The 25,078-nt window shown below is 38.1% G+C and overlaps 1 protein-coding gene across 4 annotated transcripts in view; it reads right to left on the bottom strand.

The window, feature by feature from the left end:
- Window positions 1–7,889: 7,889 nt before the first annotated feature.
- Window positions 7,890–25,078, bottom strand: part of MAMDC2 (MAM domain containing 2) — a 172,101-nt gene continuing 154,912 nt past the window's right edge. For 3 of the 4 annotated variants that reach the window (XM_053574768.1, XM_053574778.1, XM_053574789.1), the window contains 3 exons: window positions 13,252–13,511; window positions 9,026–9,110; window positions 7,890–8,891 (listed from right to left, as the gene is read on the bottom strand). In XM_053574768.1, the coding sequence (XP_053430743.1) occupies window positions 8,827–8,891; window positions 9,026–9,110; window positions 13,252–13,511 (410 nt within the window). In that variant the 3' untranslated portion in view covers window positions 7,890–8,826. Of the gene's footprint in view, window positions 8,892–9,025; window positions 9,111–13,251; window positions 13,512–25,078 lie in introns of those variants that run through there. The other variant, XM_053574798.1, reaches the window with a different exon arrangement.

Here is a 25,078-nt window from a genome sequence, read left to right as displayed (position 1 = left end):
TACCATAGTGAAAATGAATTAACTACAGCTAGAAATTCAACATGGGTAAATGTCAGAAACATCATTTTGAGCAAAAAGGATGAGTTATAGTTGAATACATACATGGTGAGTTTACTCATATAATTTTATTTTTTTATTTTTTATTTTTTTGCAGTATTTGGCCGGGGCTGGGTTTGAACCCACCACCTCTGGTATATGGGGCCAGCGCCCTACTCCTTTGAGCCACAGGCACCACCCTACTCATATAATTTTAAAAGCCAGCAATATGTTCTTAGAGGGCACATACGGGAGTTAGGACTATGAAAGAAAAAGTACAAACCAAAAGATGAAAATGAATTTTTAGAAAACGATTACCTGTCTGAAAGGATATATGATTAGAGAGTAGTACACAGAATGTTCATAAGTTGTTGATAATATTCCATTTTGCATTCTGTATCAATATGTGAGTGTTCATTTTATTATTTCTCCTTAACATTAACATAATTTTATCCACTTGCTTTTACAGTTGTTTCATATAAAAAGTGAAAACATTTTAAATAAGAAAGAAGAACATCAATAATGTATATAATTCACCATATTCATGGATTAAAGAGAAAAATGATTATCTCAACAGATGCAAAAAAAATCTGATAAAGTTCAATGTCATTTGTAATAAATTCTTAGAAAACTGAATCTTAACTTCATAAAAACCCAGAACACACATCATAATTAATGGAGATTCTTCAGATCCATTCTCATTAAGATCAAAAGGAAGATGCTGCAGTCCTCACCACTGAAGATCCTAGATAGTGTGCTAAGATGAGAAAAATTATTATTATTATTATTATTTGTTGTTGTTGGGGATTCATTGAGGGTACAATAAGCCAGGTGAGGAAAATTATTAAAAGTGAAGATTCTGTGCTGGGTTTTCTCTGCTTGCCCCACTGTCTCCTTGGATTATGCTGCTTCAACCTTCTCTGAGGCCTGGGAGCCTGTCTGCATCATCTGTAACACCTAGGCTTGCTTGCCCTGTAACTTCTGATTGACCAGGGGAAGACTCCTAGCGGGACACTAGAAGGAGGCAGAATTTTGGCTGTGTTCTTCTTCCTACGGCCACAGTCTCTGTCACACAGCACTTTCCCCATAGCTACAGCTCTTGCTTGGGAACACCTTCCCTGATCCTTCATGCCTACCATCTAATTGTCATACAAAATGTAAATAAAGAACAAGATATGAAAAAAATAGCCTAATATTCTAAACTCACAGCAAAATCTGAGAGGGGTCATGGAACGTTTAAAGTCACAATAATGGGCCCTCAGAGTAGGGGTCCCCTTTACTTACTATCTTCTCATTTTAATTTGCTAGTCTAATTCTTGAGATGCTTACATAGATCATTAACTCTTTTCCTATTAGATGTTTGTTTTTTATTTTATTAATTTATGTTCTTCATATTTTCCTTTTCACTTTGCATAGATGTTATCTGTTCTTTTCTTTATGTTTTGAGCTGAATGGTTGTGTCAATAACTTTATTTTTTTCTGTGTTAATTATTTAAGGTGATAAAATTCTCTTCACGTATTGATTTAGCTATATAGCACAAATCATATTTTCTTTTATATATACATATATATGAAAAATACATAATTTTCTTCCTTGTTATCTGAAAATGGCATTATTTTGTCCTTGTTCTTGAATAAGAAAATTTCCAGTTGACATTATTTTCTCTCAACATTTTAAAGGTTTTAGTCCACTGTCTTCTCACTTCCTTCATCATTGATAAGTTTGATTTTGTTTAATTTTAATTCCTTTGTAGCTTATCTGCTTTTCATTCTGGTTGCACTTAAAATCTCCTTATTGTCAGTGTCCCATAATTGCACAATGATGTGTGTAGATTTATTTTTACTTACATTGCTCAGGAACATTTATAACCAACTCTGAAACAGTCTCAAATATTCTCCCTTTGAATATTATCTCTCCCCCATTCTCTTTTTCTGGAACTCTATTTTAACACATTGGACTTTCTTTCTCTTGCTTCTTCATATTTCCCATTTTTTTTATCTCTCTGTGCTGTGCTCTGGTTTATTGTCTTACATTCCAGTTCACCAGTTCTCTTTATTAGCTATCTCTAATTGGTGGTTTGCCTTTTCCACTTAACTTCTAATTTTGATGACTATATCTTTTATGTACAGAAGTTCTATTGAGTTTCCTTTAAAATATACCTGCTTTTTCCTAGAGCATTGGTTTTATTATATTTACAGTGCTTTCCCCCCAATCATTGTAAAGATAAAGTATCAAAATTTATCCATTTTATGAAGTCTTATCTATCCATGTCTGCTGTTTGTTGATAGCTGATTTTTACTCCTAATGGATTGTTTTGCTAAATGCTTTTTAATTTCGGATTGTGAGTCCTTTAGTGCATTTTTATGCATGGGAACTCTGTGCAGCCTACATGGAATTCATGATCTTTTAAAGAAGATTTATGTTAGTGTTTACTGGATGCTCCAAGGGTATCACTAGCCACGGACATATTTTCATGTTAAATTTTGAGCTTTTGGATTCCCAGATCATGGGGGCAGGGTAAGTTTTCGTCTCAAACTTGTGCAAATAATTAGGAATTCTCAAGGAAGAATCCTTATCCCTACTCCACAGATGGAGAATAGATGGAGAAAGGAAAGCATCCTGGTTGTCTTCTGTTAGGTTGGCCAAGCTAACCCCGTCTTGAATGGAAAAGTCATTCTGGGAGACTCTCTTACAGGTGGCCATAACTCAGATAAGAGAGAGACATGTTGCAGACTATCACGTACTTGCACTGGCCTGGTTACAAATCCATAAGAAATATGCTTACACCACAAGCCTCTGAGACCCTGATAAGATGAGCTGGCCCTGAGCGTCCCAGTAATGATCTGCATGGCCTTGGCACCCTGATAAGAGAGAGATTTGTCTGTTATCTGTAAAGCCAGCTATTCTTTCGCCTACCATAGAAAGAACTGCCTCCCTCCCTAATGCTGCTGACATCTCTTTAGAGATGTATCCCAAGCAAAAAATAAATTTCCTGGTGTGTTGTTACATTTGGTCTCGTGTGTTTCTATCTAGGCCCTGTTTTACCTATCATCTTCCTGTGCTGGAGAGATTTTTGTTTTTATTTTTTCTGATTTACCCTTATAGTGAAAATGTGGCCCTTTAAGAGTCTTAGCTTAATTTGGGGAGGTCTAGTTCTCTCTTCCCAACCTTTGGTAGGCGTTTTATTATTATTACTTTTAAGCACTTTATGGGTGTGAGAGTCTAAGCTTCCAGGATACTAAGACTAGCAACTCCCCTCCAGGTAGCTATAGTGTCAGCTTATTTTCTTACATCCGTGCTTTTCAGGACTCTTGTTTTGGGGATTAATAGAAAGTGTGGCCAGGCTCGGCATCTATAGCTCAGCGGCTAGGGCGCCAGCCACATACAATGGAGCTGGGAGGTTGGAACCCAGCCTGGGCCTGCCAAACAACAATGACAATTACAACAAAAAAATAGCCGGGTGTTGTGGCATGCGCCTATACTTCCAGCTACTTGGGAGGCCCAAGCAAGAGAATTGCTTGAGCCCAAGAGTTTGAGGTTGCTGTGAACTGTGACGCCACAGCACTCTACCGAGGGCAACATACTGAAACTCTGTCTCCAAAACAAAAACAAACAAAAAAAAGAAAGTGTGGCTAGACATTTCCCATTCTTTCTTAGCAGCTTACTCATTTATAACAAAGTTTGTCACGTTACACCAACCATTTCTAAATGTTTGTTTTGTGTGTGTGCATGAGAGTTCAGATTGTCCATTCTGCCACATAGAATACTTTCATGTTCTCAAGTATATATTTCCTGCTATATTTTTAAATTTAATTTTTAATAAGCAGTTTGTCTATATGACATCAATAGGTATCCACTGTGCTCATATCCCTTTCCTCCCTCTACCCTTTCTTGCCATTTTTTGAAAACCATTTATGAGACTTTGGGTCTGGGTTTAAATTCACTACACATTTTAGAATATGCAACTATTCACTGTGCCATCTATTGGTTTATGACATGTTAGAGGATGGAATTATCTGGGGAGAGTAAGGTCTTGATAAATACATAAAAAAGACTAATGAAATGTTGATGGACCAAAGAGAACCATTCTATCCCACGTGATTTTTGGAACCCATATGTATGCTTGCACTAAACTAAGTGCTTTTACTGAGCATTTGTTTAATCTAGAAATATTTGTTGAGTATGCTAGGCAGTGAGGGTACAAAACTGAGTAAGTGGACGTTCTTGACAAAGTAAAGAAGCAATTGGGTTTAGCATGATTATTTTTGCTAGGGGCATGTAACAGAGGAAAACTTCACAAAGGCTGGAGTGAGAAGAACAAAGGGAACCCCCAGCTGCTGATCCAAATGGTCTTGTACTGCCAGTAAATAAAGAAAAAGCCAAAAAAAGACAAGATCATATGGTTGCTTTATCCTTAAGATGGCACTATAAACTCACAATTTCTTTGTAGAAAAAGACTACATAACAATCACTGAGATTTATCCCAAATTTCACTGAAACCTAGAATGGCTATAAAGTAGAATGGCTTTTTTGTATTCAGAGACAGTTCTAAGTGTTTGTATGTATTATTCCCATTTTATCTTTATACAGCTTACCTAGGAAGCAGGGACAAGTATTTGCCCTGTTGTGTAGACTAGGGAAAGTAACTGGGGAGACTGTGACTAGCCTCTATAACATTAGCTTGTAAGTGGCAGAGCCAGGATTTAAATGTAAACAGTCTAGATTCACAGACCACTGCACTCAATCACTGTATTGTTTGACCTCTTTATGGTAATGCACATATTGAAAACACAGCCTCATTAGAATGATCAGTTATGAAATCTTAGGAACCCTCCCTCTGGTTCTGGTTAAATCGCACAGAGAAGCACTTCAGAGAGGATAGGTCTTTGCCGTAGAGAGAGAGAAGCCGTCAGTCTATCCGGGGCACTGTGTGGAGGGTTTTCACTGCTCTCCCCAGACTGCAGTCAGGAGGCTGCCCCTGCCCTCCTGGGTCAGATTCCTCTCCAAAGCCTGCCCATAACCTCCTGGGTACATGACCACTCCATACTTGGTACTCTCAACTGTGGTGACCAGTTTGAATCTCTGTGTTCCTCACTTGTGAACATCCTTATCCTCCATGCTCAGTACAATGCCTGGAGCATAGATTTCTCAAGAAATCTCTCTTGAATCTTTTCTTCTTCTATATTAAATCAGACCCTGCAGCAGAGGTACTATTTTCTCTTTCACTCTCTTCTGTACACAAATATTCACCATCCTAAACAGCAAATTATAGGGCAGAAGACAATCTGGGAAAATAATTTCTATCTAAAGCAGTTGTGTATTTAGGTGCTGTTGAGAATTGGAATAAATACAAGCTCTAAGCTTAAATTGTTAAGCAGTACCTATAAGCCCTTCTCCCTGGGCACTTCTAAACACGAGAAAACTATACCGTGCTTATGTTCGTTCCTTATTTTCATCCAGATGAAATATACTTAAAGTGAATGCCAAGGGCAACCTGGAAAGGGAAGAAAATGATCAAACCATTGAATGCTGCAAAAGAGCATAAGGGAAAAGTTAATCAATTCACTTTCTACCTCCTCTTTTCTCTTCTATAAACTTCAGGTTTCTCTTCCCCTCCACTCCCATCCTCTGTCCCCTCCTCTCCCTTCCCCTCCTCTCCTCCCCCCCACTTTTTTTTTGTTTCAGCTTAAGGTGAGGGTATAAACAACCAGGTCACAATAGTTGAATTTGTTAGGTAGAGTCCCTCTTGTAGTTATGTCCCACATCCAAAAGGTGTGCCATACACCCTACTTTGTGCTTCAGGTAGTTTCTTAACAACATTTGGTAGTTATCACCTCCTTCCTTTCTGCCCCAAGTCAGTATGCAAGATGCCATCAACACCATTTCTTCTTCCCCTTCTTCTCTTCCTCCTCCTCCTCCCCCATTCCTCCTCCTTCTCTTTCTCCTTCTTTTTTGGTCAATTTCCAAATGTGGTGTCCCAAGGAGTATTTCTGGTTTAGCAACCTTAGAGGCAAGGCTGGTAGCTTATAAACCCTCTTCAAAGAGGAATACTTAGAACCTTTGCCTAGCAGGCGTCCTCAAACTTTTTAAACAGGGGGCCGGTTCACGGTCCCTCAGACCGTTGGAGGGCCGGACTAGAGTTTAAAAAAAAAACAAACTATGAACACATTCCTATGCACACTGCACATATCTTATTTTGAAGTAAAAAAACAAAACGGGAACAAATACAATCACACCGCCTCATGTGGCCTGCGGGCCACAGTTTGAGGACCCCTGGTTTAAATGAGTATTGGGGATGAGTTGGTAGGAGAGCTGTCTGGCGGTTCAGGAGGCAATTTTGTAAGGATCAGAACACAGGTTTGGCAGTGAAACAGATTTGGGTTCAAACACAGGCCCTATACTGTCTGTTGACTTTGGACAGATTTAGTTTCCCTATTTATAAAATGAAATAACACTAGTATCTACTTCATGGGCTATTGTCAGGATTAAATAAGCGAATTTTTGAACAATGTCTGAAAATAGTATTTAACAAATTTTAGCTGCCATTGGGATTTATGTCACCAGAAAGGAGGCCAGTGACTTCATTTATTCATCACATATTATAACCCTCTTACTATGCACCAGATATTTTTATGTTTGGTTCTGAAGACACAATCTTCATTCCTTTGTTCAGCAAATATAACTCTGGATAGGAAGGATACTTTGGGGGAATTTTGATGCTTGGCCTAGTATGCAGTTGAATTGGTCAACATCTTGAGGTCTTCCTTCGTCCATGTTTCAAATCTGTTTAGGGATTTCCTCCACTGTAGGTAATTAATCATTATAAATAGAAAGGATTTGATTCACAAAATTTTGTTTTATTATAACATTTCATTTTGTTTTCTCCAAAAACCTCAGGATATTTTATTTTTATAGTTGAATATTTTTTGTTTTCTAAGTGAGCTCAAATTCAGAGAGGTATAATGCTCTTAACAGATTAATTTATGGGCTTTGACACTCTTGAGTGGGAAAGCCTCCCAACTCCATGAGAACAACGGACTTTTGGACATACAAGTAGTTAAGAGGTATAGGGCTTGGGTCAGAGAGACCTGACTTGTAAATTCTTACAATTAACAGTTGCAGAATCTAAGTCATTTATTCACTCTTCTGAGACTTGCTTTCCTTATTTACAACTCAGGGGATTTGTAAAGATTAAATTCATTCATTCATGCAACAAGGTTTTTATTTTATTTTATTTTAGACAGAGTCTAAAATATTTTATTCTATTTTATTTTAGACAAAATCTCACGATGTCGCCATAGGTACAGTACTATGGTGTCACAGCTCACAGCAACCTCAAACTTTTGGGCTTAAGAGATTCTCTTGCCTCAACCTCCCAAGTAGCTGGGACTACAGGCACCCACCACAACGCCTGGCTATTTTTCTGTTGCAATTGTCATTATTGCTTAGCTGGCCCGGGCTGGGTTCGAACCCACCAGCCTTGGTGTATGTGGTCCAGGCGGTAACCACTGTGCTATGGGCACTGAGACAACAAGGTTTTTATTTTGTTGAGCGCCAGATATTTTCTGAGTACTGAATGTAAAAGTAAACCAAACAGCAAGAATCCTTGTCCTCGGAGGCTTTATATACTAATGAGATAAAATTTGGGGGAAAGTTGAGATTGTTTTATGTGAAATAAAGTGCTCTTTAAAAATTAAATATTGTATCAATGAAAGCAGGGCTATGTCACTAATAAAAAGGCTTAAGAAGCTTTCTGTTGTGGCAGAATGGAGACTCAAATTAGAATCTGCAGTTACATAGGGGAAGATCCTCTGGTAAATACAAATGATGTAGAAATGAGCTAATGCTAGTGAAAAGATTTTCAAATGATCTTTTATTAGGTAATTTTATAATTTCATAATAGCTGTTTGAGCACACAAACATATATACAATTTTCTAAACAAGGAAATACAAAGCAGTTTAGTATGTCTGTTTGAATTCTTTACTCAAAACCTTAAAACATTTATTATAAAAATCAGTAAAATTATTTATCAAGTTTATAAAAATTGCTAAGTATGTATACACAAACATTTTCAAGCTTGCTTTACAAAAAAGAGTGCAATTTCTATCCATGTGCACAAAGTAACTTTCAAAGATAGTTCCAAAGAGGAAAAAAGAAGGTAGCACTGCCTTGTAATACAGCATTAATTAATACTGACATACCCTGGGACATTCATGAAAGAGCCTTTGTTATCACATATGGTGAAAATATTAAACATTAATATTCCATTTCTATGAATAAAACATAAAAAGTTAAGACTTATTTTCCCAGACTAACTGATTACCATGATAAACTGCATTCATTCTGCAGATATTATTGATATCCCTTATTATTTACTTTAAAAATATTTATGATAACTTGAAATTCAAAAGGAAACCCACAAGACCTATTCTCCACCCAACACATTCACTGAATGCAGATTTAAACGAGCACATCTCATTTGGATTGTGCCTTTTGTTTGCGTACTTTAAAATGACTACAGTGTAGTACATTTGTTTTTAACTGGTACCAAAATTAAGATGAATGATCTATGCAAAACTACCAGCCTGTACTTCTAGTAACAGTTGTCATACGCAAAAAGAAAAAAAAAAGCCCTGAGTCAGTATTTTCTGCAAAAGTAATGAAGAAGGGTGCTCTGAAGTTGGTGTAAAACTTATGAAACAGTTAAAAAAGTCCAGTATCCATTTGTTTTGTTTTATTTTGATTGGAGGTATGGTTTTTGTGTAGTTAATCCAATTCAGATAATTCCTTAGTACTCAATTTCATTTAAGTCTTCAGAATACCCTGACGATTGTTGAGTTATATCTTCTATTTCTGTCAGGAAATAAAAATACACAATAATAGCATTTTTATTATAGAAAAAATATTTAATTTGAATTCTTTTAGTTTGAGACTGCTTTGCAAAATTCTTCCAATCAAGCTTATATAATTGGAGAAAATATTATTACCTGCACACGGTCCCCCTTGAAATTTAACATCATCAATGGCAATATCACTTCTTACTGATACTCCTCGAATGGCTTCAAAAATTATCTAAAAAATAATGAAATTTTAATTTAGAAATAGATAAAACTATCTGATACTGATAAAACAATCCTGGTCAAAGCATATGCAAGCTCTTGAGAACTGGAATTTAAGACTGTTCTTGGGGTTCTTGGTAAGGAAAAAGGTACAAAATTACAAAATCAGGCTTGGCACCTGTAGCTCAGTGGCTAAGGAGCCAGCCACATACACCACAGCTGGCAAGTTTGAACCCAACCTGGGCCTGCCAAACAACAATAACAACTACAATCAAAAAATAGCCGGGCGTTGTGGTGGGCGCCTGTAGTCCCAGCTACTTGGGAGGCTGAGGCAAGAAAATCGCTGAAGCCCAAGAGCTGGAGGTTGCAGTGAGCTGTGACATCACGGCACTCTACCAAGGGCAACATAGTGAGACTCTGTCTCGAAAAAAAACCAAAAAACAAAATTGCAAATTCAAATTTAGGTACTAAAGAGAATATTTATTTGGAATTTAAAGAGATTCAACATAAATGAGTCTTGAAGATTCAGGTACCTTTTTTCTGAGATCTCTTTTCACAAGTTCCCAGAAATGTTTACCTAGAAATGCCTTCTGGTGGTGACTTGCTTTCCCCTTTCCAACTTGAACACTCAACCACTAGCATCTGTCAGCACCCGTAGGGCCCATGAAAATGAGGGTCTAGAAAATTAAATTTTCTTGAAATCTCCACAAATATACCCTTGATACTAGTACTAGCTGGAAAAATTTAGTTATGACTGATAATACCCACGTATGAACAGAAAGCTATAATAATTAAATTTGCCAAAGACAATGGTTCACATATGTTAAATAGCACAGCATCAAAGACACAGCTGGGGAGATGAAGGATCAGTTTCATAACTTTAGATTCTGAGAAGAAAATAATTGATCAAATATTCTGGCTCTAGGAAAAATAGTTACCAGCTCTAAGGCTGCCCCAACAACGGCTAATAAACTACTAAATACTCTGATGAGGCTCATGGGTAATGAAAATTACCCACAAGATATATTTGTTCTACACATTTTATGAGCAAATGACTCCTCATTAGATTAGTTTATGATTTAAATTCAATCAAAAGGAAGTCCTTAATTTCTTATAAGCTTTCCCCCAAATTAAATCAAAGAATATAAATTGAATAATTAATAAGTTTATACATTAACTTGAAATTAATGACTCAAAAAAGCTTTAATGACAAACATATGGCAAAACACCATTAATAGGGTGGTGCCTGTGGCTCAAAGGAGTAGGGCGCCAGCCCCATATACCGGAGGTGGCGGGTTCAAACCCAGACCTGGCCAAAAACTGCAAAAAAAAAGAAAAATAAAAATTCAGAGGAAACAACATGTGATGGTTAATTAAGGTGTCAACTTGACTTAGTTAAGGGCTACCCAATCATTGGTAAAGCATTATTTCTGTGTATATCTGTGAGAGTGCTTCTCCAACAGACTGGTATTTGAATCAGTGGGTTATACATAAATAAGATTCATTCTGGCCAGATGTGGTGGCTCGTGCCTGTAATCCTAGCACTTTGGGAGGCTGAATTCCTTTGAACTCAGCAGTTTGAGACCAGCCTGAGCAAGAGCAAGAACCCTGTCTCTACTAAAAATAGAAAAACTATTTAGGCATGGTGGTGGGTGCCTGTAGTCCCAGCTACTCAGGAGGTTGAGGCAAGAAGGTTGATTGAAAGAACTATGCATAGCTCTATGCACTGTAAGTGCCTGGCACATATAAGATGGCTAATCTAATGTGCGTGAGGGTATCTGCATTTTATTGGACCCTAGGACGTTTTGGAGCAACTAGCTCAGTCTGGTCTGCTTGCAGTTATTTGGGATTCCTAAGGGAATCACAAAGTCCAGAGAAGAAGAGTCATGTCTTTTCCATTCCAAGCCAAGGGGAACAGTCTGGAATTTTCCTTCCTATGAGCTATATATCTTTAGGTCCATTTCAAACCCTGTGAACTTGAACACCCAAAGATGCCACCTCAGGTGCCTCAACATTCTGGACTCAAAAACCATTTCAAATGACCAGCTGCGCAGGAGTCTAGTGTGTGCAAGGCCATGGGCCTGATCCCCAGGGCTTAGAGGCTGAGAAGGTGCCTGTTCTCAGAACTCAAATCTTAGAGCACTTGTGCCTCAGCATCACTTGTGAGTTTTAAAAAACATTAACACTCTGGTGCCACCACCAAAGATTTAGATTCATTTAGTGCACTGTAAAGATTCTCTACCTTGGGGCCGCGCCTGTGGCTCAGTCAGTAGGGCGCCAGCCCCACATACCGAGGGTGACAGGTTCAAACCCGGCCCCGGCCAAACTGCAACCAAAAAATAGCTGGGCGTTGTGACGGGCACCTATAGTCCTAGCTACTCGGGAGGCTGAGGCAAGAGAATTGCTTAAGCCCAGGAGTTGGAGGTTGCTGTGAGCTGTGTGAGGCCACGGCACTCTACCGAGGGCCATAAAGTGAGACTCTGTCTCTACAAAAAAAAAAAAAAAAAAAAAAAAATATTCTCTACCTTTATGGTGCATCAGAGTCACCTGAAGGCTTATTAAAACAGATTTCTGGGATCCCAGGAATCTCGTGTTTCTGATTCAGTAGTTCTAATAGTGGGGCCTGAGGTTTTGCATTTAAGGTACTGCTGATGGTGCTGGTACCTGGACCACCCTTTGAGAATCTTTAAGTAAGATAGAAATATATGTGCCCCAATAGCCAGACAAAATTAATCCATTATCTCTGTATAATATTAAATTATATTGGTAAGTTTCTGGGCAATCCATTTCCCTTTTGTAAAGAGACATTCAATCACTATCAAAATCACTCCTGGGGCTGTTATTTTTTACTAAATTTCTGGACAGTTTGTCCATGCTGAGATAATGAAATTTTCTTAGGTAGTGGCTGATCTTCCCTCCATCATTTGGTTTTTAACAAGGCTGCATCCTCGATGGCACTACAACCTGGTCACCTGAGCTTTAGGTCTGGAGAACACTATTTTTGATTGTTGAGTATTGTAAAATAAATTGCTTGTTTTAGATATCTCTTCCGAGGAGGATCTGGGCTTCGACCAGGCAGCCAGTGGTTAAAGCTGAGGCATGAAGGCCCAGGAAGTTTATCAGCCAGAAACAATCATGAGGAGGAAGAGAGGTTTTTAGTAAGTAGAATTCTCAAGCATGAGAATTCTACACAGCAATTTCAAGAACAGTCGAGACTCTGAATCTTCTCTCCCCAGAGCTTTCTAGAGCAGTGATTTTCACCTGGTGTGCTGTGAAAAGCATTAATTAAATTATTTTCAAAAGAAGTTCAAAGTACTGTTAAGTCTATTCTTTTTTTTTCTTTGCTTTTTGTTTTGATCAACATACTTTAAATCTGCTGTGAAAGTTTAACTATAGGTTCAAGTGTGCTGTGATAAAAAAAAAAAAAGTTGAAAACACTGTTCTAGAGCTTTGGTTCATGGTAGGCAGGTGGTGTCCAGACAAGACTGGCTCCACCTACTGGAATTTGTTATAAAGAGATTTTTCCTAGTGCTGCCCAGATTTACTCAGGACAGAGATCATCTAGGATGGTCTCTTCTATAGCACCTGAGAGGTCCCTGGGAGGGGGTCAGGATTGGTATCAAGACTCTCAGTTTCTTTTGTATCAATGCAGCAATGAGGGCAGAAGCTTTAAAACAAACTAACAAACAAATAAACTTTCTCTGTAGAGTAGACCATATACACTGTTAAATATAGACTTAAAACCAAAGTCCTTACATGCATTACCCCTTTAATGAATAAAAGACACAGCTGTAAAAACAAATTAGGTACTTCCATATTTAGAAGAAAGGCAGACTTTGTTCTGGAGATTTTCAAGATATATAGAAATGTATTTGACACTCATAAAGTATCAAGACAAAAATAGATAGACTTTCATCACTGAATTGCAAAAAAAAAAAAAAAAAATCACTCTGTCTAAATTCCCGAGGCATCCTCTCCCTAATTTCTTATTCGCTGCTTAGATTGAATCAATACATAGACTAATTATGTTTATTCTTAATCCTCCCTTTATGACCCTGAAAAAGAACAATAGTCTCTTTGGTAGCAAGAAAAAAGGAACCTCAGCAGCTCATCCACATGTTTTCCATCCCTGATTCTTCTCTCTTTTGTCTCACCTGGTGTTGCCTCTCACAGCTGTATTCAACCAGAGCTCGTAGCCAGGAAATGCTCTGTTCACCTTTTCTTCTCCACAAGAGAGACTCTTCACTGTCCCCCTCCTTTTCCAAATAAACATTCAGCAGACCAGTCCCCGCTCCATACATGTGGTAGAAAAAGGTCAAGCAGTGTTTTCCAGAGACTCCTCTAAGAGTCCCGGATGAGAGGCGAGCCTTTTGTCCGTACACCATGTGGGAGGCCTCAATGTACATGTAGTAGCCTTGAGAGAAATGCAAAAGCAGGTGTTAAAAAGGACACACATTATATTTCCTTCTTTCACAGTGTTCCTGGACACGTGGCTGATTTGACCGTAGTACTGAGGAGTGCTACTCAAGAGACTGAGGCAAGAAGATCTGTTGAGCCCAGGAGTTCAAGGTTGTGGTGAGCTGGGCTAAAGCCTTGGCATTCTCGCCTGGGAAACAGGGTGAGTGCCCAAAAAGCCAACACTCCCCCAACACACACACATCAGAAGTTATCTTAGTAATTCATGGACAATATTCTGAAGCGTCCGGGCATTTGTTTAAGGGAAAGGGCATGGGTTTTGTAGTCATGAAGATCTGGTTTCAAGTCTTGACTCTAATACTTGTTGTCTTCATTATCCTGGTCTAATGAATGATCGCTTCTGAATTTATATTCAATATTTTAAAATAAAGGTTGACAATACCTATGTTGCAGAGTCATGAGAATTAAGATATATGACACATGCCTGCATGTAATACAAATTCAAATATTAATTTCCTGTCCTGCTCACTTCCTAAAATTTTTCCTATCACTTTTTCTAGTTTTCAAAACCTATTCTAATCTGTAACATTTGAAAATTGCCTTCCCAGTTCCCTTCTGTAATTTTATTATTATTTTTCAATTTGCTGGTTTCAGGCAGAAAGAAGGTTAGTTTGCATGCCTATAAGACAATGGTGTGATGGAGACAGCTTCTACTGGCTTCCAGGAGTCAGTTGTGTACATCCTTTCTCAGCTCCAAGTGACTTCATATACGAAGCTTGAAATGGGCCATGATAAAAGTATTTACACCACGAAAATAGGAAATGTATGCAAATCAGCACCCTGTCCCCAAAGATAGCCAGCTGGTATTAAACAATTGCCATCATGTCACTGAGAATCAAGTTATAGATGAATAGTAATGCAAGAGATCTTTTCTAGAGTAATGCATCAGTAATATAATTCTGTGCAGTTAAGGTCCATTTTTAAAAAGACCCTGAACTCTCCATCAATAGTTCTTAACCTCTGATCATTTGATTGAAAGTTTCAATCACTTCTGTTTGAAAAATAACACCCACAGAAAACATTTGCCTGCAATTTCTTTGCATTGTTTGGTGTTACCTTTGTATTTGGGCTGGATGTTTGTGTTACCCAAAATTTTTATGTGGAAACTCTAACCCCAATGCAATAGTATTTGGAAATGGGTTCTTTGGGAAATAATTAGAATTAGAGGAGGTCATGAGGATGGGGCCCTCATGATGGATTGGTGCTCTTATAAGTTCTACCAGAAAGCTTTCTCTCTCTCCCCTCCTGTGTGCATATATCACACAAAGTCCATGTGTGCACACAGTGAGATTGTGGCTGTCTGCAAGCCAGAAAGAGTTCTCACCAGGACCCCAAACAGCTAGCACCTTGACCTTGGGCTTCGCAGCTTTCAGAACTGTAAGAGGTAACTTCTGTTGTTCAAGCAACCCAGTCTATGATATTTTATTATGGTAGACTAAGCAAACTAAAATGTTTGGCAACATATTTTTTACATACATGATATAAAAATAGTCTTTACAAAGTACCATGTTTCATTATTTCAAGTAGAAATTAGTGGTCAAGTTGAGGGGAAAAATAAAGAGATCTCAAATAATACAAGCAAATGACATGTTTCCTAAAGTATCTTTCTTTACAGCTTGAAGTTTAATAAATGACCTATAATTGTTTCCCAAAATACGGCAATTGAGATATTGCAAAAAGAATGGGTTGCACCTTCAAGGCATTCCTTCTTTCTTTTTTTCATGTTTTCATAAACATAGATCCAAAGAGTCCTGCAGGCCTATTAAAAAGGTGGGGAGGGTGCTGGCCCCATATACTGGAGGTAGGGGGTTCAAGCCCAGCCCCGGCCAAAAACGTAAAAAAAAAATAAAAATGGTAGGAAGGCATCACTGGTCTTATTAAATTGTGTACCCCTACAGTTTTACTCCATAAAGTTTTCACCCTGAAAAACTGAGCTATTCAACTCCTGGGGTGTGGCTTCCATCAACTGGTCACATCTTCAGGAATCATGCTACCCCAGAGAAGAATAAGGGCAGTGTTTTGTGTCTGTTACTTCAGGTTGCTTGTAATCAAGCCACAGTGCCACCAAAGCCTCTATAGTTATGGATGGATCCCTGGATACAGTGAGCAAGTAGAAATGAAAACATCCTTAGGGTACTCTGAAGACTACACATTTTTAAGCCCTGCTCAAAAGTAAATTTAAATCAGAAGGCTAGCTGGTTTACATAAGAAATTGAAATTGTGGCAGCGTCTTTGATCTGGTACATAACATTTGACATCCAATTTCAATTTTTCATTTCTTTGGCAGTAGTTTGATCCAGAGGCATGCCAAAGGGAAGTGGCATAGCTGTTAATTTCCCCATAATCTACTTTAAAATATAAAGAGAAAATTTGTCACTGTTATGGAGTGCTTACCAATGATGTCCTCATCACCAAAGCCAATGGTCATTTTCCAGTCCCTGTCATTTTTGCACTATCAGTAGTTTTGGACAAAGGAGATTCATTCCTGACTTCCAGAATTACTTTCTTACCTAAATACCTGCAAGCGCACTAACTGCCCAGTTGCCCAGGGACTCACGTGCCACTTCTCCCCTTCTCTTACTCTCCACATCCAGGCCATCAGGAATTCCCATTTTCTCTACATTCAAAACACATTCAGAGTCCAGTCCCTTCTCTCTCACCACTCCACTGCTGCCACTCTGAGCTGCTATCATTTTTCACCTGGATTAATGCAACAGCTTCCCAACTAGTCTGTCTGCTTTTACCCTTCCCCTGCAATCTAATCCCAACATTGTATCCATAGTGAACCTCTTAAAACAAAGGCAAAATCTTATCACTCCGTTGTTTAAAACTTCCATTAACTCAGCATTTCAGAGTAAAACCTGGAGCCCTTATCACTGTCCTAGGACCTTAGGTAATTTCCCACCATCCTCTTATACCTATCCGATCCCTACTACCTTTTTCCTCACTCATCCTGTGTTGCTTGGCTACACTGGCCTCTGTGTTGTTGCTGCAGTATGGTGGGTATGATGCTACCTTAGGGCCTTTGCACATGCTAATACTGGTTTCTCTCCCAGGTATTCTCTGGTGTCACTCTTTTACCTCTTTTAAGGCTTTGGTCAAATGTTACCTTTTCTATTAGACCTATTCTGACTACAACTCCCCTCCTCTGATACTCTTTAGTTCCTTCAGGAGTGTCTAACCTGTGGCCTGCCAGCCACATGCAGATTATTTGAGGCCTGTTTTGCTTATGTGTGGTGTTGGATATTGTGAAAATTATGCACAGACTTTTTTTTGTTCTTCAGCTTTCATTGGTGTTTGTGTATTTAATGTGTGGCCCAAGACAACTCTTCTTCTTCTTCCAATGTGCAGCAGCAAAAAAAAAAAAAAGGTTGGACGCCCTTGTACTCTAATTTATTATTTTTCCCATTGCATTTAATTACCTCTTAACATACTATGTAAGTTTCTTATTTTTTATGTTTGTATCGCTCCTCTAGATTTCACAAAGCCAGATGTGTTTCCTTATTTAGATCATTGCCATGTCCCCAGGTCCTAGAAGAGTGCTTGGAATATAGATGCTCAATAAATATTTGTTTAGTTAAGTAAATGCATTGTCTAAGCACAAACCAGCTTGACCATTTCTAGAACACATGGCTCCACCAAAGTTACTCCAAATGTGTGAGGTTCTTGGCAATAAGATACACACTTGACTAGGATGCTCCAAAGCAAAACTAGAAAAATCCAAGTCTGAGAAAACGAGTCTTATTGAAGTAAAGGTTCTCAAACTAGTAACACAGCATCTGATGTATTTTTTTTTAAAATGAACACATATATGATAATTCTTTGACTTTTTTACCTTCATTCTTGCACTGGCAAGAAAATTGCTACCCAAGAAGCACTGGGGGTTTTATGCATTCAGCAATGAAAGGAACTTTCATTGTATTATGCTTTCAGTCCATGCACCTCTGGATCTCGGGTGTCAAACTGACACTGTGAGCTAAGGTTTCTGGTTCCAGAAAGTTTTATGTTTAGTACTATAAAGTATAAAAAGAAATCTCCTGGGGTGGCGCCTGTGGCTCAACGAAGTAGGGCGCCGGCCTCATATGCTGGAGGTGGCGGGTTCAAACCCAGCCCTGGCCAAAAACTGCAAAAAAAAAAAGAAAGAAAAGAAAAAGAAATCTCCTATGTTATTTGTAACATATAAAAAGGAATCTCCTATGTTATTTGTCACTATGTAAGTATGCTGCTTTTGGAAGAAAGTGGTAACATCTAGGGCAGCAGTTCTCAACCTGTGGGTTGTGACCCACAGGAACTGTATTGAAGGCCCATGGCATTAGGAAGGTTGAGAACCACTGATCTAGGGGAATGACACCAGTCTACTAGTCTACTTCTCTTGAATAATTTTGGCCCTTGCAAATACCCTTCAGGATATAGTTTGTATTTTGAGCACACATTACAGTAGTTCCCCCTTATCCTCTGGGTATGCATTTCCTAGACCCCCAGTGGGTGCTGAAAGGTATAAACAATTGCATCCAAGGACAAAATTGAAGCAGGAGAGAAGTTTAGGTCAGCTTTATTGAAAGCAGAGGGTGACCTGCCTGGGCAGTGCAAAGATAGTATCCCCACCACTGAGGGTGGTTGGGGGCTAGTTTTTATACTGGGCATAGGGGGAGAGAGATTCCACAGGTTATAAGAAGGCTTTGGTGGGCTGGGGTCTTTCTGGCAGAACTCTTGGGGTGGGGCCAAGTAGGCCTTTTGTTCTGGGAGGGGAGATGGGGGGTTTAGGCACCTAACAGGTGCCTGAAACTATGTATAGTATTGAACCCTATATACAGGATACCATAAAGTTCATGTGCAATTTAAAATAACATGTAATTTTAAATTGCACACAGACTTTATAGCCACCCTGTCTATGATGATATTTGTTCCCATGCATACATATCTATTATATAGTTGACTTTGTAAATTAGCCACGGTAAAAGATTAATAACAATAACTTATAATAAAGTAGAACAATTATAATAATATTCAAAATGGTACATAATTTAAAATTAATGAATTATTTCTAGAATTTTCCATTTACTATTTTTAGACTTGTTGACTAAGGATTATTAAAACCAAGAGAATCTGTATAAGAGGAGACTGCTATATGTATAATACATAAGGCAGTATAGATTTAGAGCTATGTAGACCAATATCCATATCTAAAAGAATAATAATTTCAACAAATCAGAATTTACTCTTCTGCTACACAAAAATTATTCCTCTTGACTAAAAATATTTTTTCTTCTTGCATATGATACTTCCTTTCCCCAGAATAGATCAGAGCTTCATGGAGAGCCAGGCTGCCTCACATGTGTTTGGAAAGCTGAGAAAAGCCCTATGTGTTGACAAATTTTGCCACATTACAGCTTCCAGCACCGTCTGTCTCAGCAAACAAAGGCTCTGGATGGGAGCCAGGAAGCCCCCACACTGAAGCTTCAGACCGGCTCACATATTCTTGCGCATGAAAGATTCCAGTCTGCAGAAGGGATTATTAACCGGAGAAAACAAATTGCTTTCTCTCTGTGGGTCATTGTTTAACATTCAGAATGGGGTTCCAATGGATCTACTGGGAGATCAGGGTCCCATCTGTTCTCTGCACAGCAACTGTGATGTATTGAGACACACACCATATCCGTGATTCTGAACTGTGCAGCAGCTGTTCCTCCCGTCACAGGGCGGGGAAGGAGCCTGGGTGCCTGCAGGGAGCAGCAGTGTTGAATGAGCAGCGAGCTGCTTTCTGTAAGCTGGAAGAGGGCTCTTAAAAACCAGGGAAAAAAGACATTAGTACTTTCGGAAGAAAAAATGCTAAAGATGCCTGCCTTAAAATTGCTCTACTTTTAAGTCATTTTCAATGTATGTCATAAATGAGGCATTATTTAATTGCATTATTACAGGCATTGTTTAATGGGTATGGAGTTTCCGTGTTGGGAAATGAAAAAATGTTCTGGAGATGGATGATAGTGATGACTGCACAATGATGTGAATGTACTTAGTGCCCCTGAATGATACACTTAACAATGGTTAATACAGATGATTTTATATTAGGTGTATTTTACCATCATTTTTTTTTAAATAAAAGCTTGTCATGGAGGCTTTCTCTGTGCAAGTAGGATCTGACTATATCAGAAAAATAACATAATCAAATAAGTTACAGAGAGATTGAAGGACAGTGGCGTTTGTGTGTGTGTGTGTGTGTGTGTGTCTTTCTCTTTTTTTTTCTTTTTCCTTTTGTCTAGAGATAGGGTCTTGCTCTGTAGCCCAGGCTGGAGTGCAATGGCTTGACAATAGCTCACCACAGCCTCCAATTCCTGGGCTCAAGGGATCTTCCTGCCTCAGCCTCTCTAGTGGCTGGGACTAACAGTGTGCACCACCACACATGGCTAATCTACAAACATTTTTTTTTAGAGACAAGGTCTTGCTATGGAGAAGTTTTAATAATCTGAAGCTAATTCCATAGATGGTTACAAACTAGTTGAGTAGCATTGTAAACATGTCTGAATATCAGCTACCAAAATTCTTTTTTTTTTAGCTACCAAAATTCTTAAAGACAATCTCTTGGAATAGACTGGAACTAACACATTAAGTATAAAGTGTTGATTTTCTTTTGTCTAAAAGCATATTTTTATAAATAAATTTTATTATTTGATATTTTAATGTGTTACTGATAATTTCAGTCACACAAGAAGGGGGTGTTCTTGGAAATGAAGAAGACTTCGATCTTTATTTAGCAGCACTCTGAATATAATTTAATTGCCAGAAATAAGAAAGGTTCATTGGAACACTGAACTGTACCACAAAAGAAACTGATGGTTGTTAATTGTTCAGAAATGGTGCGGAGCTGCTTTTCTGGGATGTAGAAGGATGGGGGAGGGAGGATTGAATGACTTTTAATCTATTTATGGAGGACTCAGTGGGCTAGGAAATGTTGCAATTGATAGCATTTTTTTCACTAAACTGGATAGTTATGTGTTGATTTATTTATTACAGTATCATCTGGCTACAAAATCTCTATAAACTGCAGATCAACTCAATGTTTACAAAGAATTCTGACAGCATTATACCATATAAAATGTTAATAAAATTGTAATGGCCAATAAAACCTTGGGGACTTTGTTGAGACTTGTCTTTATTATCTTGCAGATACCGTAGTCTCTGCTTATCTGGGGGAGGAACATGTTCCAAGACCCTCAGTGGATGCAGGAACAGATGATGTTGTTGGTTAGAGATCCCCAGCGATGGAAGGATTTTTTTCCCCAAAAACTTTTTGGAAGAACATTGTAATCAGAGGCTGTTGTCTCTTTCTTTTTAACTCATCAAAGTGTTGCTACAGAGGTGATCAGACTGGTGACTATAAAGCTACATTTCATCTGAGGTTGTATTCTGTAATTTTGTCCTTTAATCAGTACAACGTGAAACAGGCAAATTTCAGTAACGTCTACACATTGCTAGTTCTGTGTCTTTTTCTTCATTGTCCTCTTCCTCTGTAGATAACAAATTCTTCTGATTTCTCATTTGTTAATACTTTTGATAGCTTTCAATATGTTTGTCCATTTCTTCATCAAGCACGTTGGGAAGTCTTCCACCAATTTGTCTTGCTATGTGAATGATTGTCCTAACTTCTCCATCCCTCCCACATAAAGCCTTTAAAATCATTCACAACTTTACTTTGTAAGTTCTTCCAGCAGGCATTCGCAGTTTCTGGTTTTAATTTATCGATTGCAGTTTTGACGACTGTTACTGCATTGGCAATAATGAATAGTTTCTAGCACTGCACTATATCCAGATTAGGGTCTGCATGAATTGCTGGTAGAATCTGATCAAATCCCAGGCAGGCGTTCTGTGGTCTTGGCAAACTGAATGATGACCTGGTTGAGGGGCTAAAGCAATGGGGTTGTATTTGGAGGTAAAATTGCAAGTCAACATTTTCATTTTCATGGCAGACAGATTTCAGGATGGCTGAGTGCATTGTTTATTATTAACAGGACTTTAGATTCCAATCCTTCCTTTTCAAAGTATTTTTTTAACTTCTGGGATGAAGCTTTGATGGGATCATTCCATAAGCAGGATGGCTGTCACCTGTATGTTCTGATTATGCTGCTAGAACACAGGCAAATGATTTTTGTTTTCATTTTTGAGAATGAGTGAGTTCTTTGTTCTGTCTCCTACGCCTGGCTCTATCATCTGCCCTGCAGTGTTGTCACATAGTACCAGAGTTAACGTTTGTTCCACGTTTTATGCTCTGGTGCCTCCTTTGCACTTTTATAAATATAGATTCTAGTGGGTGTCTTCTTCCAAAAAACTTAAAAACTTATTTTAGTTGGTATCATTTCTCTTTAATCACTTCTTCAACCTTGCTGGAAGTGTGGCAGAAGTGCTTTATCAGCAGACACATCTCTCTAGTCATTTTGGTATTTTTCAGTCCAAAAATATTCCTGTGCCAGTGCAACCACCCCTTAGTTGCAATAAATGGCTTGATATCACTTGTCACTCATTTCAGAGGACCCCACCCCCGAGCTGAAATCTTTATATAGACTCACTGCTTTCTGATGCAATACACTGCATCAGTTGGAACACATTTCTGTTTATGTCTTTCACCCACAAACATAACGCCTTTTCCATTTTAAGTAAGCACTTATGCACTGGGACTATAACTTTTTTAGTTTGTGGTCCAATAGCAAAACTAGCACACCTTTCTTTTTCCTTCTCCACAATTTCAGGAATAGAGGATTTGTTCCTACTGTAGATTTTAGAGACCGTAGTATAGGATTGCTTTTCTTTCCTTAGAAATTTGGAAGCTTTCGACCTTTTCATTTAAAGGAAGCACTTTACATCTTTTCTTTGGACTGTTTGAATTGCCAGCATCACTAGTTTTGTGTTTTATGAACACTACGAAGCAAAAGCAGGGTGATATGAACACAAGGGATAGTTCATCACTCTATGCAGAATCATGTGCAATTGCAAATTTACAAATTATTTCTGAAATTTTCCATTTAATATTTTTGGACCATAGTTGACTGTGGGCAACTAAAACTGTGGAAATATGGAACTACATTTAAGGGGGTATTACTGTAAATAGCATCTGTACAAGGAAATTTCCTTTTCCTTCTAGGATAATGCTACTCAAGTAAATGGTGGCAGGAAATGGATTGTCAAATCCTGCAGAGTCCATCCCAACTCAGTACAAATCACTACTCATCTGTCACCAATGCATTATCTTATTGAATAGGAGCCAAGTGGCGGGGCTAGATTTTTGTTTTGTCTTTGTTCTACAAGGGTTTCCCAAACTTTATTCATACAAATACCACTTCCACGATATTTTTTGTCTATCCACATCATTTCTATACTATTATTTTTCTTTAAATAGATTCAATTTTTATTACTTAAATATATTTATTCAAATAGGAACTTCACATTAGCATAAAAACAGACAGCTAGCTATAAATTTGTGAAATAGTAGTTTTGATAGATTGGTTATATATATTTCTTATACATGGGTATTACTACCAAATTAAAAAAAGTTCTTGTATTTGCCACGTGAAGAACCTGGCAGCAGGTGTAAAGCAATTCGAGAAACATTGGCCGAGGTTTCTATCAAACCTTCTGATCTCTACTAAGTCATTTTACCTACCATAATAGGCCAATATTTTCTATTTTATAAAAGCACAAATGACATAAAACAATTAGTCCAGAAAGTCTCCCAGAGATAAAACACCAGAGTTTGTAAAAGATCTACTAATTTAAAAAATAACACCATTCATTTCAGTGGTACTTATATTACCAATTATTTTCACAAATACAATTTAGTTAAGCCTCACAGCCACCCTAATAGATTAGCAGATGTCTTAGTCTGTGCTGCTATAACAGAATACCTGAGACAGGGTAATTTATAAAAAAGAGATATTTATTTCTCACAGGTCTGGAAGCTGCTAAGTCCAAAATCAAGTTGCCAGTAGGTTCATTTGTCTGGTGAGGGCGAATGAGGGGAGGAATGCTGTAACTTCACACCATAGAAGGCAAAGAGTGAGTTGATTGCTGTGTAAAACCTCTTAATCTCATTCACATGGGTGAAGCCCTCATTGCCCAGTCAGCTCTCAAAGGCCCCCATCTCTTAAACTTATCTCACTGGCCATTAAGTTTCAATCCCTGAATTTTGGAGGGGTCACATGTAAACCACAGTAGCAGGCCGTTGATTGTTAACTTTATGTTACGTATGAGGAAATTGAGGCTCACAGAAGTTGTGTAACCATTCCCTGGGTTGTACAGGCAGCAAGCAGCAGAGGCAGGTCATTGACTGGTCTTCCCACTAGACTATACCATGCTATACCCTAGAATTTGGAAAGGTTATTTACACCCCCAGTTAGTAAGTTGGGAACTATCGCTCCCTTGGAATTGCTACATATGATGAGTATTGATTCTGGTAGACAACAGTAAGCTGACATATTTATAGTGTGGCTTTTCAAAGCTCTTCCAAGCTCTTTTTATTTAATGGATCTATCTTGACTGACTGTCTATTGCAGCTGCCAGTAAAATAGCTTTGTATGTGCCTCCCCTTTCTTTTTCTTCCATGTATGTAGTATTCCAAGTATAGATTGACAGACTTTATGAAAGGGAAGTGAAAAGGCAGAATTCAATGTCCAAGTACAGGTATATCCTTGGAAAGTCCCAGAATGCACTGCATTCACTGAAAAAGAATCCTGTTACCATCAACACCAGATACCCTGTAGTACTTCTCAAGGAGAAAAATACTGTGTTGCTGGCCCAGAGGTTGAGTCTAATTACTTTACTATGTATAGGATAGGAATTTCAGCCATTTTTGTATCCTGGCATCACTTTATTGTGTATACAATAGAACCTTTGTAAATTGACCACCCAAGGGACTGTAACAAATGGTCAACATACAGAGGTAGTCAAATAAGGAACTAGCCCTACTGTGCTGATATGTACATGTAGTACATGTCCTGTCTATAAAAATTAGGTTACCTTAAGGAGGTGGTCAATGTACAGAGGTGGTCAACTATGGAGGTTCTACTGTATAGACAAGGTAATTAGGACTAAATGTAGTAAATAGACAATGAAGGCTATAGGAGATCTCCTTTCTGAATATAATTGCATTATTGTTTAAATTACACATCTAATCATAAGCAAGCTTCTTGTTGCTATTCCAGGATCTAAGCAAATAATAATTAAAACTCCCTTAAATGGGTTTCATTTGGTGTTTTAATATTTACAATGTGTCAGTTGTTTTAGCTGATCTACAAGAGCCTGTCTACCTCCAACATTCTGGAAATCTATGAATGATTGTTAGCTTATTGAGTCATCTAAAATTTTCTTATTATTTCAGAATGTATCCTCTTTTGAAGAGAAATTTCAGTAATGTTCTTCTAAGTAACATTACATTTACTGTATAAATCATTAAAAAAACATTTAGATGCTGTCAAAGTGGTTTCTGTGATAAATGTATAGAAAAAATAATGCAATACT

This window comes from Nycticebus coucang, chromosome 2 (assembly GCF_027406575.1).
Source record: "Nycticebus coucang isolate mNycCou1 chromosome 2, mNycCou1.pri, whole genome shotgun sequence".
Taxonomy (NCBI): domain Eukaryota; kingdom Metazoa; phylum Chordata; class Mammalia; order Primates; family Lorisidae; genus Nycticebus; species Nycticebus coucang.
This window is presented reverse-complemented; position numbering and strand designations above follow the sequence as displayed.